This window comes from Pelodiscus sinensis, chromosome 19, assembly GCF_052426305.1.
Source record: "Pelodiscus sinensis isolate ZL-2025 chromosome 19, ASM5242630v1, whole genome shotgun sequence".
Lineage (NCBI taxonomy): Eukaryota > Metazoa > Chordata > Testudines > Trionychidae > Pelodiscus > Pelodiscus sinensis.
Genome location: NC_143070.1, coordinates 5,398,330 through 5,413,896, shown reverse-complemented (window position 1 = coordinate 5,413,896; position 15,567 = coordinate 5,398,330). Strand labels below are relative to the sequence as shown.

The following is a 15,567-nucleotide window of genomic DNA, read 5'->3' as shown; positions in this document are numbered from 1 at the left end:
TCGGAGGCTCTAAGAGTAGCTCTTGAGCCCTCTCTGAACTGCGCGCCTGTGCAGTACCTTTACATTAGATTTCCTCATTTGAGGAGCAGCTACTCACCGAGCAACAGCACAGGTGAGTAGCTGCGAGGAATGATGGGAATTTTGTTTTTTTTAAGTAGCAGTATAAGGATTGGGGATAGCAAGTGATGGAGAGGAGGAGAATAGAGAGGGAGGGGCTTCAAGGAAGGGGCGGGGCGGTAGATCTTGGCTTGGTCTGTCATTTAAAAAGTGATCTTGGGTATAAAAAGGTTGGAGACCACTGCTCCACACCAATATCTAAATCGTGTTAACTTTTTTCCACATGATTCATGATTTTATAAACTTCTATCATATCCCCCTCCACCCCCGTCAGTCTTTTTTTGCTCAGCTGGGAAGTCCAAGCCTTCTTAATCTCTCTTCATATGGGACCTGTTCCAAACCCTTAATCATTATAGTTTCCCTTTTCTGAACCTATTCCAGTGCCAAGATACCTTTTTTAAGATGACGAGACCACATCTGTACGCACTATTCAAGATGTGGGCCTGCCATGGTTTTATATAGAGCGGTGGTTCCCAACCTTTTCCAGATGGAGACTCATTTTGAGAATCCAGGAAGACTTGTTGACCTGGCACAAAGATAGTTTCTGTCTTATTCTCTATCCCTTTTTCAATGATTCCTAACATTCTGTTTGCTTTTTTGACTGCCGCTGCACATGGAGTGGATGGTTTCGGATGTTTTTACTTTTAAGCCCCTTGCTTCTTGTCCTGTCCTTAGAGGCCAAGAAGTATAATTTTTCTCCCTCCTCCTTGGAACACCCTTTTAGATATTTAAAGAATGAAGAAGGACTCCTTAGCACTGGAGAATACAGGCATCAACCTCACTGCCTCTGGCAGGCAAAACAAGAACTGTACTACTTGAGCTAATTCCCCCTTGCGTCCCATGTCCGTTCATAAAAATTGTCGATCACCTATGTGATCCGGGACCCAGAAATTACATGGTGCCCGGACAACATCATGTGCCATTGCCGGGATCCAGCGCCGATTGGCATCTCTGGGGAAGACAACCGCTGGCTTCTCCCTCCACCAAGTCATGTCGGGTGGGTAGTTTGTATTCTCCTGATTTGCCATGAGTCTTTCACCAGAGACTGAGGACCAGAGTCCTTCCTGGGGGATCACCATTGATTTCAGTGCGATTAACCCCTGGGATAAATATGGCCCTTTCTGATCTTAGAGGTTCACGCATCTTCAGGCTCTTCTCTCTCCAGAAGTCTGTAAAAATGACCCAAACAGCTCTACTAAAAGAGAACACGCAAGACACTCCAGGCCATGGAGCACAAGTGGTATGTGGGAAGGTTTGGGGAGCACGGGCAGTGTTACCCCTATTTTTTTCCAACCATGTGCAGAATAAATTTTGTCATGTGCACTGAGGTGTGTGCAGATGTGCACCACCAATAGAAACACTCGCTGCTGGCTGGGGGCCCTCTGCTAATCAGCCAGGTGGCATTGGACTCTTTCCTTGGAATCCCAAGCGTGCAGCTTGCAGGGAATGCTGCTCATGGGGGTTCACATGCCCCCAGATGGGTCACATGACCCCATCTTTTAATTGCTGGAACCCTAAATCAGGTACAGAACCTTTTTTGGTTTGGGGGTCGCTCACCCACAAGGAAATCACTCTGGGGCCACACACCAGAACCTAGAGAGTCTGGGCTCTGGGGTGAGGCCAAAAATGAGGGTGACCAGGAAGAGGGCTGGGGATGAGGGGTCTGAGGCAGATAGGGGTGCAGGAGCAAAGTGTGGGTACGGGGTCTGGGTGGCAAGAAGGGTGCAGGAGAGAAGTGGAAGTCGAGGGGGGGGAGACTGGGTGGAAAGGGTGCAGGAGCAGGCTGAGGATTGGGAGCTCTCAGGTGGGTTCAGGACCAGGCTAGGGGATGAGAGGTCTCAGTGATGCTGGTGTGAGATACCCAATTTGGAGGGCGGATCCAGTCCCCGCACCTTAGATTCCCCTCCCCCCCGCCCTTGATTTTAATTGCTGAATGCAGGTGCTCTTAATCCTACCCCGCTCCCTGACTCTCCTTCTCCCCTCCCAGGGAACACCCGGCAATTAAAGGAGATTCGTCCCATATCTGTGAAAAGGCAATTGGCACACGTCTCTTTGCTGAAGCAGCAATAGTGGGTGGGAATCTGGCATCTCTCCTGTCAGAGGCGTTTTCCTCCCTCTCCTCAGCATCTATATAAAACAACGGGTTTCGCGTCTGTGGGCACAGCTCTCCTTCCCCCACTGCCCAGAAGGAGCAAGTAGGAACCTCTCCTATCTCCACAGGGGACGACCCATCGCTAGAGAACAGGCTGGATTGAAGACACAGTCCAGTCAGCAAGCAGGGGACCAGCCCAGAAGGCGAGACACCCAACGAGCTTCTGGAACCCGGCTCGGAAGAGGAGCGCGGTCCCAGCCCCCGGAAATCGCAGCAAGGCCGCCTCTCACCGGATCCCAGCACTGGTAAGTCCCTGTGAAGTCACCAGGGGTGATGGGAATTGAGGTGTGAGGGAGGATCCCCTGCTGCTGCATGAACATATTGGGGAAGCCCTGGCGAGGGTGGAACCCGTTGCGTCTACACTGCACCCGAAGCAATGTGGACATAGCCGGGGACTCCTTTGGTCCTGAGCAGCAAGATAAGCCTAGGATGGGATTGGGGCCAGGCTGTTGTAAGTGGTTTAGTCATGACTGACTTCGGGCCCAGAGGGGGAGGGCCAGGGCCCTGTCTCTGTCTTCCCCCTTCCCAAAATTGGATTTTACCCAACGTTCCTCTTTTCCGTGGTGAGACGTTTGTTCTGCGCTTAGGGATGCCAGATGCTTTCAACAAAAATCCCAAACATGGGTAAACAAACAAAGAAAAAAAAAAACCTGGGAGACCGAAGTTGTTGACCCAGGGGGAAAAAAAAGGTTGCTGTGCCTTTAAACAGCTGTTTGCTCCTCATTCCACCACTCCTGCCACATGCAGCAGGAGAAAATTGTCCCTGCTGGCCTTCTATCCAAGGGAAACACGAAATACGGGACATTTTTTTTTTACCGGACAGGGGACTCGAATACTGGACAGTCCGGGTGAAACCGGACACATAGAAAACTGTCTGTGCTGCATCCCTGTTGACTCATGCACCTACCTGCTGGCTGAAAGCCACATCTGACTGCGGAAGCAGGATGTGGGGGGTACGGACAGGAAGCGGAGTCCTCTGACTCCCCACCACACACACACACACACACACACACACACATACACACACACACACACACACTTTAGTGACAGGAAATAGTGCAGGGAAGGTGGTAAAACTCAAGATGTGGCCCTTCATAATTATTGCACTTTTAATATTTGCATCATGACCTGCCCAGGCTGGGTTCCTGGCCCTCCTGTTGGCCACTCACAAATACTTACCTCAAAGTTTGTAGTGAAATGAAGTGTAGCCTGTGGCTGGGCCGCTAGCGTGCCCACTCCCACCCCCAAGCGATGAGCGGGGACTGAAAGAACTGGGCTTATTTAGTTTAGAAAAGAGAAGACTGAGGTGAGGTCCAGACTACAAGGCTTTATTGGAAAAAGCTACTCAATGTGCATTCCACAATTTGCATCGCTTTTTCATATTACTTTTCCGGAAGAGGCTTTTCCACCACATGGACCCATCTAGACAGGGCCACATGGAGGAAAAGCCTCCTCTTTCAGCAGAGCCCTTATGTCTCGTGAAAGAGCGCGTTTGTTTTTCCGTGAATAATCCTGGATATCCTGCAATAACCCCGGGCTACGTCTAGACTGGCATGATTTTCCGGAAATGCTTTTAACGGAAAAGTTTTCCGTTAAAAGCATTTTCGGAAAAGCGCGTCTAGATTGGCAGGATGCTTTTCCGCAAAAGCACTTTTTGCGGAAAAGCGTCCGTGGCCAATCTGGACGCGCTTTTCCGCAAAGAAGCCCCAGTCGCCATTTTCGCGATCGGGGCCTTTTTGCGGAAAACAAAAATCTCTGCTGTCTACACTTGCCCCTTTTGCACAAAAGTTTTTTGGAAAAAGACTTTTGCCTGAACGGGAGCAGCATAGTATTTCTGCAACAGCACTGACAATCCTACATGAGATTGTCAGTGGTTTTCCGGAAATTCAAGCGGCCAGTGTAGACAGCTGGCAAGTTTTTCCGCAAAAGCAGCTGATTTTGCAGAAAAGCTTGCCAGTCTAGACACAGCCCCGTAGTCTAGACATAGCCTGAGAGGGGACAGGAAAGCAGGAAAGCAGTTTTCAAGTATCTAAAAAGATGTTATAAGAAGGAGGAAGAAAAATTGTTCTCCTTAGCCTCTGAGGACAGGACAAGAAGCAAGGGGCTTAAATGGCAGCAAGGGAGGTTTAGGTTGGACATTAGAGAAAACTTCCTACGTGCCGGGGGGGTGAAACACTGGAATAAGTTGCCTAGGGAGGTTGTGGAATCTCCATCTCTGGAGATATTTAAGAGCAGGTTAGACAGAGACCTACCAGCAGGGTATTCCCTCCACCAAGAGACCAGGGCTGCAGGCCTTTGCTCCTACACACCCAGCTGTAGGTCTCGCCTCCCTGCTCCAGGGGCAGAGAAACACCCCTCCTCTGCCCCCTCCATGCACCAGGAAGGTGACCACTCCTGGAGCTCTGATGCCTTTAGAGTGCGCAAGCAGAGGACGATGATTACACGTGTGGGATTGTCGTTTTTTTCTCCCTAGCTGTTCGGAAGGAGAGCGTCGAGCTGCAATGGCTGCTCCTTCTGAAACTGCCCCTGCTTCTGCACCTGAACCTGCTTCTGCTTCTGCTCATGTTCATCACCCAGAATCAATCAGCTGGGAGTGCCCCCACAAACATGATCTACATCAATTCGAAGGTAAAATAATTCCTACGGCTCCACTTCCGGCTCGCCAAGCCGGCGAGGGATTCTCCCTGTCTGACTAGAGGCGCTGTTGAAATACCTAATGCCAGGAAGCATCACCAGGGTTTGCGAGTGTCTGGTAACACTAGGGGTGGAAGAGAAGATCCAGGCACTGTGGGTGGTGATGCAGGTCCCCAGGCCCTCTAGCAAGCCAGGCTCTCAGCCAACCGGCTTGACAACGTAGCCAGGATCCCCACGCTCCAAAGCCTGAGTCAGCAACGGAGCTTTGTAGGGCTGGTCGTGGGGTTGGTACCAGCTTCTATCTCAGTCCCTGCTTTACACCTGGCCTGCTGGGAGTTCACTGGGGCAACGTCCCCCCCCCCCCCCCTCGGTTCTTATCTGGTGCTACAAAGGCCTGGGCCAGAGAAGTCTGTGGAATTATTCCCATGGCGCAAATGGGGAAACTGAGGCCGGGGCAGCTGGCCCAACATCACACAGGCCTACCAGGGCTCCAGAGGGAAGAGCCCCCAGGGCACCGGAGTCCCAGAATGGGGCACTACCCACCAGTCCATCCTGCTGAAGGGAAGGAAGCTTCTTTCCCAAGCTTCCGAGGGGGTGGTGTGGGAACAGGTGCCAGGGCAGCAACAAAGCTGGGACAGGGAGGGAAGAGCCGTCTACCCTCCCCCCTGCCCTCCACCCTCACACACTTTGAGGCCTTTTCCTTCCTTCCACCACTCACCCAGTCTCAGAGCGGCTGTTTGCCTCGCCCCGCCCCACACACTGCCACACAATGCTCCCACCTTTGGAGCCGCGCCCCCGGCTGCGTTTGCCGGCCCAAGCAGCCGGGGCTTTGATGTGTTATTTGCCATCTTGGCAACAGCTTCTGCAGAGGAGGGGGGGGGGGGGAAACAACCTCCCCCACTTTCCACTCACAAGCCTTCGCAAGGCATCCTGCTACGCCTCTCAGCTGGGAGGTTGGGGGAAGGAGTGGAACCCCCTCACACACACTCATGAGCAGCGGGAAGCAAAAAGGGATCAGTGGGGAGGGGCCTGGGGCCGGGTCGCTCCACTTCCCCCATAATCTGTGAATGTGGGGGGGTTGGCATCTGCTACTGGTGCTAGGACCCCTACAAATCACCCCCCATCCAAGTGCAGGACCTGGGGCAGCTAGGTTAACTGTCCATAGGACACAATGGTTCAGCCTGCCAGTGACTGGGAGCAGGGATAGCTCAGTGGTTTGAGCATTAGCTTGCTAAACCCAGGGTTGTGAGTTCAATCCTTGTGGAGGCTATTTAGGGCAAACATTCATCAGGAACTGTATATGGTCATGCTGTGAAGGCAGAGGACTGGACTCAATGACCTTTTGAGGTCCCTTCCAGTTCTAGGAGATAGGTGATCTCCATTATCAGCTGGCTGCTAGCACATCCCTCTCATGGTGTTTGCTGAGGGACGGGACCTCTTTGCACACCTTCCCTGTGCTTCACCCCTTCTCTCTCTGCTCCCCAGAGAATGTGACCCTGGATCCGAAAACAGCTCATCCCAACCTCTACCTGTGTGCGAAACAGAAGTGTGTGACGTACAAAGATGAACCGCAGACTGTGCCCTCAAACCCTAAGAGATTTGAAAACCTTTTCTGCGTGCTGGGCTCTAAGGGGTTCACCTCGGGGAATCATTACTGGGAGGTGGTGGTGTGGAGTCAGAAGGATTGGGCTGTGGGGGTGGCCAAAGAGTCTGTGGGGAGAAAGGGGTGTATCAATCTTACCCCAGAGTTCGGGGTCTGGGCTCAGGGGCGTTGGTGGGTTGGATGTGACTATGGAGGAGGGTATGGAGGAGGGTATGTAGGTGGGGTTGGACCATCTGCCTCCGAGCATAGAGAGGACGAGGACGAGGAGCATGAGTCAGAGCACAGGGGAGAGCATAGGGAGGGCGAGGCGGCGAATCTGCCACTAGGGTACGAGGGAGCTGAGACGATTGGGGTTTTTCTGGAATATAGAAAAGGAAAAATGACCTTTTACGAACAGGACAAGGTCACAATCATGCGAGCCAATTTCGATGGCGAGAAAGTCTTTCCTTTCTTCTACGTGGGCCCAGGAGTCCACCTCAAAGTGATTTCCTGAGACACAGAGAAAATATCCCTCAGGAACCCTCTGACATGGATTTCTTGGGTCCCGCCGGCGGCTATCCTAGCCTCAAAGTCTCTATGCCCCTGGCGGACGCCTTCACATTCCCGACAGGACTTTCCTAACTGCATAGTTGCTAATACCTCTGATTCTGCCGGGCTCCCATGTTCCTGTAGAGTTTTTTCTTGCCACGTCTCCCCTAAGGAATGGGATAGTGTAGTCGATTCACCAATTAACTGATAAGCAAAAGATTATCAATTAATGCTATAGACTACACACTTTCCTCCCTCCCTGCCCTTGCCAGTACATTTTTCAGCAGGCTGGCCAACAGCCTGCCTGAGTCCTGGCCTGCACCAGGTCCAGCATCCACCCCCTCTGTGGCTCTGCATTTAAAGTGAATTAGGAGCCAGGCAGCCCAGCTCAGTTCTGGGAGCTCAGCTCTCACACTCCAGAGAGGGGCTGCTGCCTCCCCAGGCTGCTGCCTCTTTATCAGAGGCAGCAGCATGTGGCGACAAGCAGCTGGTCTGTGAGGGGAGCTGGTACCTGGCGCTGCTGTCTCTGATACAGAGGCAGCAGTGTGGATGGTAGGGGGTTCCTTGGAAATGGGGCCAGAGTGCACTGGCTGCTGGCCCCACCCCTGAGGCCTATAGAATTGTCAGATAACCAATAAGAATTCAATAGGTTTGTCAACTATTCAATTAACCGATATTTAACATCCCTACCTTCCCTAGCTTTAAAGTTGGATAAGAACATAAGAACGGCCGTATTGGGTCAGACCAAAGGTCCATCTAGCCCAGTATCCTGTCTGCCAACAGTGGCCAGCACCAGGTGCCCCAGAGAGGGAGGACCGAAGACAATGATCAAGTGATTTGTCTCCTGCCATCCCTCTCCAGCCTCTGACAAACAGAGGCCAAGGACACCATTTTATCCCTGGCTAATAGCCTTTTATGGACCTAACCTCCATGAAATTATCTAGCTTCTCTTTAAACTCTATTATAGTCCGAGCCTTCACAGCCTCCTCTGGCAAGGAGTTCCACAGGTTGACTACACGCTGTGTGAAGAAGAACTTTCTTTTATTAGTTTTAAACCTGCTACCCATTAATTTCATTTGGTGTCCTCTAGTTCTTCTATTTAGGGAACTAATAAATAACTTTTCTTTATCGGCCCTCTCCACACCACTCATGATTTTATAGACCTCTATCATATCCCCCCTCGGTCTCCTCTTTTCTAAACTGAAAAGTCCCAGTCGCTTTAACCTCTCCTCCTATGGGACCAGTGCCAAACCTCTAATCATTTTAGTTGCCCTTTTCTGAACCCTTTCCAAGGCCAAAATATCTTTTTTGAGGTGAGGAGACCACATCTGTACACAGTATTCCAGATGTGGGCGTCCCATAGTTTTATACTGGGGCAGTATAAAACTGTATAAGCATCAAGCTGAGGCTGGTTGGTTGGTTGGTTTGATTCTGATGGTTGTCATTTTTCAGACAAAGTTTTTGAGTTTGGGTTAAAAAAGACCCACCCACCCCGATAAAAGAAGGGGCAAAAAAAGGCTTAAAATTGCTGAGAATGATTCCCTGATTTCCTGCACACACACACACACACACACACACACACTTCAATATATTCGGGGGAGAGGAAACATTTGCTGGTTTTCTAAAAAAATAGACATTGTCTAAAAAAAATGTACTCTGTTGAAATCCACATTTTTTTCTGGGAAAAAACCCTGAATAACAGAGAATTTGTAACCAGGCTTACCTAATCTTATATAATGGTGCCAGATAAGAAAGGAATTAAACACCACAGTCAAGTTAACAAGAATCATAGAACACTGGAACTGGAAGGGACCTCGCAAGGTCTTTGAGTCTAGTCTCCTGCCTTCATGGCAGGATCAAGCACAGTCTAGATCATCTCTGATAGATGTCTCTCTAACCCGCTCTTAAATATCTCCAGTGTTGGAGGCTTTATGCCGAAACATAAACTGATAACGGGATTCTTTTAAGCCAGGGGGAGGGGAACCTTTTTTGGGTTGGGGGCCACAGACCCACAGAAAAATCAGTCGGGGGCTGCACACAAGTGAGAAACAAACAAACGAAGACACCAGAGTCTGGGGAGGGGCAGTAGATTTTGGGTAGTCCAGCCCCATAGTGGATATGTAGACTCCGTTGCTTCCTTTTATTTAGCCTATCAAAGCTTCCTGCATGAACCAGGGAAAGAAATTTGGCTGTTTACTATTTGCCCTGTTTTGCTGCAGGAGATCAGAGCTCCTGGGACCAGGAGGTGGGTCTCCACTTCTGTGTTTAATCAAATGAAATTCAAAATCAACAGAAGGCTGAAAGATCCATTCAAACCCTCCCCTCTGCTGTCCACTGGTTGCAGGGAAAATACAGGGGGAACAGAGCAGTGATGCTAAAATTCTCTCATGTACTGAATTTCCTTCTGCATCTACCCTCCTCCAGGCAATTTAGCAATCCAGGCAAAATCTGCTGTGGGCTCACATTACCAATGGTGGCAACGTTAAATACATGGGAAATGACAGTGGGGAAAAAATCGTAGATATGCACAGCACAAAAAATGTGGCCAACATCTTTTACTTCCCAGGGTTGTCCCATTAGAAGAACTGGGTCTGAAGCTTTGTCATATTGATTCTGTCTCTAATTCCAGTTCCTTGCTTTTTTGGGGGGTAGCGGGTAGTAAATTTCACTCTTAGCAATAAACTTTGTTTCCAATTCATCACATTATTGTTTCTGAATCTTTTCCCAGAACCACTCCAAAACCTAGGGCTGCATTGTTTTCCATCTTGGGTTCATAACTTATAATGTGGCAATTATTTAAGATTCATTCACTGGTCCAAATATAAAGGCCCCTGTTCTCATTTGCCCAGATATGAATGTTGTATGGCGTTAAACTGTAGCAGAGTACCATTAGACAAGAGTGGCTAGAGGAGAACGAGTAAAAATTGCTTATACAGTAGAACATCAGAATTACAGACATCATGGAAAACATCCAAATTACAGACATCATGGAAAACATGTTCTCGTGGGGTATGTCTAGACTATATGGCTCTGTCGATGGAGCCATGTAGATGAGTTTACTAGACATTTAAATAATCGCCGCTTCATTTACATCAAAATGGCTGCCGCGCTGTGCCGATTGGCTGTTTAGCAGCACAGGGGGGAGTCTGGATGCCCCACAATCGACAACGGAAGCCTTTATCGACCGCTCCGTTATGCCTCATGGGGGGTCACAAGCAATTTACAGGAGGGTTGCAGCTGGATTTGTTATTTTTCTTGAATTTGTGTCTCCCCAGCATCTCTGGACAGTACGGACAATTTTCCCCTGCTGCGTCTGGCAGGGGCGGGGGAGTGAGGAGCACTGCAGAGTCTAGTGAAGGGATAGTAGGAGGGGGCAGTTTCCGGGCGCCACGCTAGGGGGACACCAGGCTGGGTGGGAGCAGAGCGCATGCTTCTCTGGCCCACGTGACCAGCAGAGACTGGCAGCTGGCCACCTGATGCCTCCCCTATAAGCTGCAAGTCGAGGCAGCTGAGGCCGGGTGGCAGAAGCAGCTACTTTAAAAGTAAGATTGCTCCTCCGTGTTTGGCTCTGGGGGGGAGAGGCGGAGGGGCTCTCCAAGCTAAGGATGCCTGACTCAGGGGGAGTGGGGAGTGCACTGGGATGGGGGATGATAAGGGGGCCTGGGTCTGAGGCAGAGGGGAGTTCACTGGGATGGGGCTTTGGCATATTTCAGTGACATATTCAACAAGCTGAACACTCTTAATACTTCACTGCAAGGTAGTAATAATAATATTCTTGAACTCTATGATAAATTGAAAGCATTTATTAGGAAAGTTGAACTGTGGCAGAGCAAAATCTCCCTCGGGGGAGGGATAGCTCAGTGGCTTGAGCATTGACCTGCTAAACCCAGGGTTATGAGTTCAATTCTTGCAGAGGCCATTTGGGGCAAAAATTCATCAGGCATGGTACGTGGTCCTGCTGAGAAGGCAGGGGACTGGACTCAATAACCTTTCAAGGTCCCTTCCAGTTCTAGGAGATAGACAATCTCCATTATTGGAAAATTCAAATGTAGACATGTTTCCTACTTTAAAACAATTTATTGGAAGCAATAACACACATATTAGTGAAGATGTGAATTTTTTTTATTTGAAATCGCCTTTCTTCTTTAAAATTTCACTTTAAGAACTATTTCTCAGATATGGATATTGAAAAATTTGATTGGATAAGGAACCTATTCGATGCTAAACTAGTAGCTGGTACACTCACTACTGCCGAGGGGGAGCAACTCATGGATATCCCTTCTGATACTGCTTTAAAAATAAAATTCTCAACAATGTCTCTCTCTGAATTTTGGATCAGGGTGCAAAATGAATACAAGAATTAAGCGAGAAGGCTATGAACTTACTGATCCCGTTTGCAACATCTTATTTGTGCGAGTCAGGGTTTTCTGCACTTGCTGCTATAAAAAGCAAATATCGATCAAAAGTAAATGTGGAACGAGAACTGAGAGTGGATAGCTCGACAATGAAACCCAGATTTCAAAAATTATGCAACAATAAACAAGCTCATCCTTCACATTAAAACAATGATTCCAAATTTGATATTTTGTATCTATTTTCAATACAAATTTAGTTGTCAAAAGTTATTGGCATATTTATTTCTTGTCCAATCCTAATCCCAATAAAATGATTAGCTTTACTTGTGGAGCAGTGAGGGTGGGGGGGTCACAAAAATTCATTTAGCATTTTAGGGGGTCGCGGTATCACAAAGTTTGAGAACCCCTGCCTTAGAGATGAACAAAACATGTAGATGGTATCATGAGCTTTCTGGGCACAATCCACTTCTTCACATGTGTGGGGGCCCGTTTCCAAACCAATAAGAGAGAAAGAGAGGGGATGGGGGGAAGAAAAGGAAAAAAGGGGGAAAATATTGTCAGTTTCAGTTTCAAAATGAAGCTGATGGAGTGCTCTTAAGTAACTGGTGTTTGGTTTTTTATGTCACTAGGTTGTGGAATGCAGCAGGTAATCCAGTGAAGGTCTTTGTTTAAATCTCTATTGTAGGTTTCAAACTTTCACTGTTTTTATTGTAGCCTGGAGCAAAACCATTATCCACCCACTCTTAATCCTCACAACTGACCTAACAAACAGGGTTGGCCTTACCATGAGGCGAACTGAAGTAACCGCCTCAGGTGCCAGAGTGTGTGTGTGGGGGGGTGGGGGGGGGGGGGAACTAGGACCCAAACTGTAGAAAACTGTGTCTGCTGCTGGTGCATATGTAAGTAGCAGAGCAGCACCATGAGAGAAGTAGAACTGGAAGAAGGCAGAATTGAGACCTTTCAAGGTTTTGGCCCAAGCAAGGAGGAAAGGGGGCATCATTTGAGCTCCTCGCCTCAGATGCCAAAATGTTGTGGGCCGGCCTTGCTAACAAATGCTTTATCTTTGCCATTGTGACCCTTGCTTGGTGCTTATAAACTGCAGAACCTCTACTAAAAGGCTTCAGAAGAAGAATATCAACTATGGGAAAGGGAGTGGTAAAGTGATTCAATAGAGCTGTCCTGGAACAGTCTTTCTTGCCTGTTTCCTATCACGTCTGCTCTTGCACATGGTGGGTGTATACAACACGCAGTCTTACTTATTTTCCGCCAATCAGAGTCTTACACTCCTTGCTTTGTTTGTTTACGGGGGCCTGTAAGCAAAGGGGAATAAAAAGCGGTGTGTGTGTGTAGGGGGGGAGGTTTCTGTTTGTCTGGATGGTGAGAGTAAAGCAGATCGCTTCAAAGTCATCCATAGGGAGAGGTTTCCGGAAGAAGGAGAGGGGGATCGATCCGTTTTCTAGAGCACTGCCAAAGAGGTTTGAATGAAGTCTGCCTAACCCTGCCCTTTTGGTTTCTCTCTCTCTCTCTCTCTCCTGTCTCCCCCCGCCATTGTAATCGTAGAGGGGTGTGTGATGGCGTGTCGGGTTTTTCCTGTCTCCTGCACCCCCATAATGGCACAAACAGACTCCACCAGCCAGTAGAATAGAGGGAGTTTATTGCTTCTCCAGGATACAGCACAGCACAGATGTAATCTGGTTACAGGAACTGGGGCTAGGAGGCCTCAGTGCCCCCCTTGAGATGGGGGGTGGCTGGGCCCTACAATCCCAGCCCCCTCCCTAGCTCCTTCTCCCCTGCTTCCCAGACCGAAACTAACTCTCTTCCAGCCCTGCCCCCCCAGCCAGGGGCGGCATCCACCTTCCTTTGTTTCTCTCCCTGGGGGGTAGCTGGTCAGACAGGTTTGGAGCCCCCTTTGCATAATGACTCACCCCCTGCCCTGCTGGGCCGTGCTACAGACAGCAGAGGTCGCCCACAGCCCACTGCCCAGCATAGCCACCAGCAAATTACCCCTAAGGGTAACTACGTCACAAGGGGTTAGTTTGGAGTACAATATTTCACAGAATGAGCAAGGTGGCTGTCACATTACTGAATTTGAGTGAGGCAGCCGGATCACTGCTGCACCAATGCGGGAGGGGAGGTTTGTTGGTCCCAAAAGTAGTATAAAGGGGGCCATGCGAGATGTCGAATAGAAGCTTACTGTCTGCTAATTTTATATATGCTATTCATGTAAATGTATAATGTCTGCGTGGGAAGTCGTAAGTATGTACTTTGTGCGAGTATTAAATATTTCTCTGTGATTGGGGTTTGGAACAGGTCCCATACGAAGAGAGAGTAAAAAGATTTGGACTTCCCAGCTTAGAAAAGAGAAGACTAAGCAGAGATATGATAGAGATCTATAAAATCATGAATGGTGTGGAAAAAGTGAATAAGAAAAAATTATTTACTTATTCCCACAATATAAGAACAAAGGGTCACCAAATGAAATTAATAGGTAGCATGATTAAGACAAATAAAAGGAAGTTTTTCTTCACTCCACACACAGTCAACCTGTGGAACTCCTTGCCAGAGGATGTGGTGAGGACTAGGACTCTTACAGGGTTCACAAAAGAGCTAGATAGATTCATGGAGTTTAGGTCCATCAATGGCTATTAGCCAGGCTGGGTAGGAATGGTGTCCCTAGCCTCTGTTTGTTTGGAGGTGGGTGACAGAGGAGGGATCACATGAGGATTACCTGTTGTGTTTCCTCTCTGGGGTACCTGGCTTTGGTCATTGTCAGCAGACAGGATTTGGTCTGACCCAGTGAGGCCGTTCTTCTGTTCTTAAACTGCAGCAAAGGAGATTTAGGGTGGACATCAGGAAAAACTTCCTACCTGTCAGGATGGTGAAACACTGGAATAAAGTGCCTCTGGAGGTTGTGGCATCTCCATCATTGGAATTAATTAATAGAAAGTTAGATAGGCATGTGTCAGGGATGATCTAGATCCGTGCTGTCCAACCAGTTAGCACACTAGTCACATTCTGAAAACGTAAATCATGTTGTGAGCCAACTAGCCACCCTCAACCAGCCAAATAATCACATGTGGCTAGTGGCCAGCACTTTGAGGATGCCACAGATCTAAACACTGCTTGGCCCTTCCGTGAAGGCTGGGGTCTGGACTTGATGGCCTCTCGCAATCTCGCCCAGTAGCAGTGCTAGAGTACTGTGGGTCCTCAGGATATGAACCACACAGGCCTGGCGAAGAGCCCAACATAGCTAAAAATGTGAATCTTTTGCCACAGGATTTTGCCTAACAAAAGTCACTTCCTCACCCTGCTGTCCCTCAGCAATATTTTGTCAATTTCAGAGAGGTAGCCGAGTTACTCTATGACAGGAAAAACTTAAAACACAAGGTCTGTGTCTAGACTGGCCAGTTTTTCCGGAAAATCAGCCGCTTTTCCGGAAAAACTTGCCAGCTGTCTACACTGGCCGCTTGAATTTCCGCAAAAGCACTGACTTCCTACCGTAAGAAATCAGTGCTTTTTGCAGAAATACTATGCTGCTCCCGTTTGGGCAAAAGTCCCATTTGCGCCAAAGTTTTGTGCAACAGGGCCAGTGTAGACAGCTGAGATTTGTTTACCGCAAAAAAAGCCCCAATCGCAAAAATGACGATCGGGGCTTTTTTGCGGAAAAGCGCGTCTAGATTAGCCATGGACGCTTTTCCGCAGAAAGTGCTTTTGCGGAAAAACATCCTGCCAATCTAGACGCTCTTTTCCGCGAATGCTTTTAACGGAAAACTTTTCCGTTAAAAGCATTTCCGGAAAATCATGCCAGTCTAGACGTAGCCAATGAGTAGTCTAGTTCAGTGTTTCCCAAATGGTGTTCCGCGGAACCCTAGGGTTCCGTGAAGTGAAACTCAGGGTTCCATTCTAGAGGAAATTCCATTACAATCACATGTTATGATTAAAAAACAATAATTATGAATATTAAAAGAGTTTAAAAGAGTTTCGTGACCGAATAAAATTGGGAAACCCTGCTCCAGTAGCACCTTAAAAATGAACAAACCATGTTGATGGTATCATGAGCTTTGGACTCTGGTCACGGAAGCTCATGATACCATCTGCATATTTTGTTAGTCTTTAAGGTGCTACAAGACTCTTCAGAGCGGAGGCTGCAGGGGCTCTCTGCCACTATCTAGTGGTGA

At 48.6% G+C, this 15,567-nt stretch overlaps 1 protein-coding gene across 1 annotated transcript; it reads left to right on the top strand.

The window, feature by feature from the left end:
- The first annotated feature begins 2,204 nt into the window (after positions 1-2,204).
- LOC112545030 (vespryn-21-like) lies at positions 2,205-7,970 on the top strand. Its single transcript, XM_089770874.1, has 3 exons — positions 2,205-2,514; positions 4,743-4,897; positions 6,389-7,970. The coding sequence occupies exons 2-3, from the start codon at positions 4,771-4,773 to the stop codon at positions 6,997-6,999; spliced, it is 738 nt and encodes a 245-aa protein (XP_089627000.1). The 5' UTR covers positions 2,205-2,514; positions 4,743-4,770; the 3' UTR covers positions 7,000-7,970.
- Positions 7,971-15,567: the final 7,597 nt, after the last annotated feature.